This window comes from Salmo salar, chromosome 21, assembly GCF_965601325.2.
Source record: "Salmo salar chromosome 21, fSalSal1, whole genome shotgun sequence".
NCBI lineage: Eukaryota > Metazoa > Chordata > Actinopteri > Salmoniformes > Salmonidae > Salmo > Salmo salar.
Window position 1 is genome coordinate 23,523,588 of NC_138311.1, and position 3,448 is coordinate 23,527,035.

Sequence of the window (3,448 nt, forward strand, 5' to 3'; positions counted from 1 at the left end):
CTGGAAGGAGTGAAACTGATGTCGATCCTTTTAGATTTAATAGTGGTATGGGGAAATAAACTTTTTTGTACTCAGCTGCCATTCTTTGGAATAGTCTTCCAAAAGAATTGAAAAGTATAACCTCCATAGCCAGTTTTAAGTTCCCAGTGAAAAAATGGCTAAATAGCAGCATGTCTCAAAAGTGAGTTGTAAGACTACAGTACGTGGGTAAGAAGGAAATGCCTGGGATAGCATATGGTCTGCCTTTTGGTGCCTATTGCGTATTATATTGTGATTTTCTTGTGTATTTATAAGACAATTAATGCTATATATATTAGGGGTATGTGAGACAAGGGAGATGTACCTGTCCAGAGTTGTTTATTAGGAAATGGAACTGTACTAGCTACAGTAGCTCATTATATGAAACAAACAACAATTTTGTCTGTTATTGTTTGTTGCTTCTACAATTGAAATAAGCGTTCAAGCTTTATTGTGTTACCCTTGATAATTTCCTTATATTCTATGTGGAGGCGTCACCGGCTGGAGCGCCCTTATGTATGTTTGTATTATATTTTTATTGTCTAATAAATTCAATCAATCAATCAGCTTACTATTTATTGCCTCTAATTGCTAAACTGGACTCACTGAACTCCCAAAAGAATATAACAATCTGGATAACACTTTACTTGGTACCTAACACATTATTAAACCTGAATACGTAGTCACCAAACATGAATTCAAAATAAAAGCTGTTTGTATAGACTTATGATGTGATCGTGGCTATCACATTCAAACAAACTAAAGCAATAGAGCACGTTTACTGTACACTGAACACTACCGAGTGTGATTTGAAACATGTCAAAGAGACCATTGTATACTAGTTCAAAAAGCTCAGTTGCATTGACTTCTCAATGGAAAAATCTATTCTAAAGTCTTCTAGCACTCTGCAGGCCTCTATACCATATGTTGCTGGGTCAGGGCTTTACACAATGGGAGGCCACAGGCTCTTTGGGTTTAGTCAGGTATAAAGCTAAGGGCTAAAACAAACAGGACATCAGTGTAGCAGCAGCAGCACAGCTCTCAGGAACAACTGCAATCATGATGGGCAAAGTAAGCTACTGTTTTATCCCACACTCTAAGTGTTTTAATTCACCAATGTCTGAATCATGGCTGGTTAAGTGAATCACCATTTTAAAGTGATAGTTACCTTTTTTCACGTGAGGCTTCTTTTCGACATCCATACAATGTTGTTGTTTCCTCCAAACAGTTTTTACATTTGTTCGCTGGTTATTTTGAAAAACCTATCATCATTTAACGTTTGGGAGCTGGCATTTGGGAGCATGTAGCAATGCTAGTTATAAAGCAGCTCGTATCTGTGGATTCATATATTTTTATTTCTGTTGCCATAATATATTGTAAATATTTTTTGGTGCTCCCAGATCACCTTCTACGAGGACAGGAACTTCCAGGGCCGTTCCTATGAGACCACCCAGGACTGCGCTGACATGTCCTCCTTCCTGAGCAGGTGTCACTCCTGCAGGGTTGACAGCGGTTGCTTCATGGTCTACGATCGTAACAACTACATGGGAAACCAGTACTTCATGAGGAGGGGCGAGTACCCGGACTACCAGCGCATGGGAATGGGAATGAACGACTGCATCCGGTCCTGCCGCATGATCCCCATGGTAGGTGGAAAGAAGAGTGGACGCTATTCCACAGTGGAAGCTAACAATGATGCTTTGTATAGAATTCACAAAGCATATATGAACAATGCAATATTTCCCCATTCCACAAGAGGCCCTGTTGCCCCCAAAGAGGCCCTATGGCCAGGGCCATGGATGGCGCTGCCTATCGCTATTGGTTTCCCGATGGCTGTTGTAATAGCCATTAAATTACAGCAGGATGAAGCAAAACACGTTTTAATGGTTGTACTCTCATATTATAGACATGTATATACCATTTCCCTGATCCATGAAACCTTTGCTTTCCTCCTAACAGCACATAGGAAACTTCAGGATGAAGATCTACGAGAGGGAGAACTTTGAAGGTCAGATGCACGAGATGATGGACGACTGTGACTCCATCCAGGAGCGTTACCGTATGTCTGACTGCCAGTCCTGCAACGTCATTGAGGGCCACTGGCTGATGTACGAGCAGCCCCACTACAGAGGCAGACAGATGTACATGAGGCCTGGAGAGTACAGGAGCTTCAGTCAGTTGGGCATGGGAGGCATGAGGTTCATGAGCATGAGGCGTATCATGGATAACATGTCTATGTAACATGCTCAGATGTATGAAAAAAATTGAATAAAATATGTTCTCAATTTACATTTCTTGCATAATTGTCTTGTTTTTGTGATGTGTTTACTCAGAACACTACTTGGTATAATATTTCACTATTTCAGCCTCACAACTTTAACATTTAAAAGTTTAGGATATTTGTTTTTAAATAGGTAGTTAAGTGTAGTAGGCCACAGCAAGACAGTACTTCCACTATACACATCCCAACCCTAGGGGGCAGCAGCAACCTGGCCAAATGCTGAGTGTGCTAGTAGGCTTGATAAGTGAATGATTGCTCACAGGTTTGGGGGATTGGTGAACGTAGACATTTTGGTAGTCTGGATAGTTGGCTTCATAACAATATGTATGTATGCTGGATATACAGTAATATCCACTGATATCTCAGTTCTTCAAGTTAGGAAAGAATACTTGACCTTGCCATGCGATTTTGCTGTGCTATTGGCACGATTTCAAAGATTAACAGTCATACAGGTAATACAGTTGTACTATGTAACAATAGCCTATGTACTTATGTTGCAAAATGACACTGTACGTCAAAGGAAGCTAGTGAGCGGAGAGTAGATCATGGTAATGGCTGGGATTGAGTGAATGGAATGGTATCAAACATATTCCGTTCCAGCCATTACAACGAGCCCTTCCTCCCATTTAAATTGACACCATTCAATACTGCTGTAAATGTCCATGTAACTACGTGTTAATACTGTAACACTAGATGGCTCTGCCAGGAATGCTTTTATACGGCAGCTTCTAAAATAGTGACTGCAGTCATCAACACTGTATAGCTTTGTATTGAATTAGCTACAGCTGTCATGCCTATGAGGCTGGGTAAATGATTCCTTCAACACTGAAAGCCTTACAGGGAACATGGAGCTAATCACACCTAGTTCCAAATTACTTTTCTGATTCAGAACCTGCAATGATTACATCGGAAAGGTAACTGTGTAGAATGTGATTTGATTATTCCGCCTCGACGAAGCCCTGGCGTGTGGTTTCTCCCCGAGAGAGCCAGCCAGACCGTGTGTGTGTGTGTGTGTGTGTGTGTGTGTGTGTGTGTGTGTGTGTGTGTGTGTGTGTGTGTGTGTGTGTGTGTGTGTGTGTGTGTGTGTGTGTGTGTGTGTGTGTGTGTGTGTGTGTGTGTGTGTGTGTGTGTGTGTGTGTGTGTCCAATC

General features: G+C 41.4%; 1 protein-coding gene across 1 annotated transcript; it reads left to right on the plus strand.

Moving 5' to 3' along the window:
- Positions 1 to 1,026: 1,026 nt before the first annotated feature.
- LOC106581891 (gamma-crystallin M2-like) lies at positions 1,027 to 2,307 on the plus strand. The gene is made up of 3 exons (XM_014164328.1): positions 1,027 to 1,089; positions 1,419 to 1,664; positions 1,978 to 2,307. Exons 1-3 carry the CDS (start codon positions 1,078 to 1,080, stop codon positions 2,257 to 2,259), a joined length of 540 nt encoding a protein of 179 aa, XP_014019803.1. The 5' UTR covers positions 1,027 to 1,077; the 3' UTR covers positions 2,260 to 2,307.
- The last annotated feature ends 1,141 nt before the right edge of the window (positions 2,308 to 3,448 follow it).

What these genes read in the sequence shown, in the direction of transcription:
- LOC106581891 (XM_014164328.1), top strand. An exon ending in CCTGCCGCATGATCCCCATG is followed by an intron (nt 1,665 to 1,977) that starts GTAGGTGGAAAG and finishes TCCTCCTAACAG; the next exon opens with CACATAGGAAACTTCAGGAT.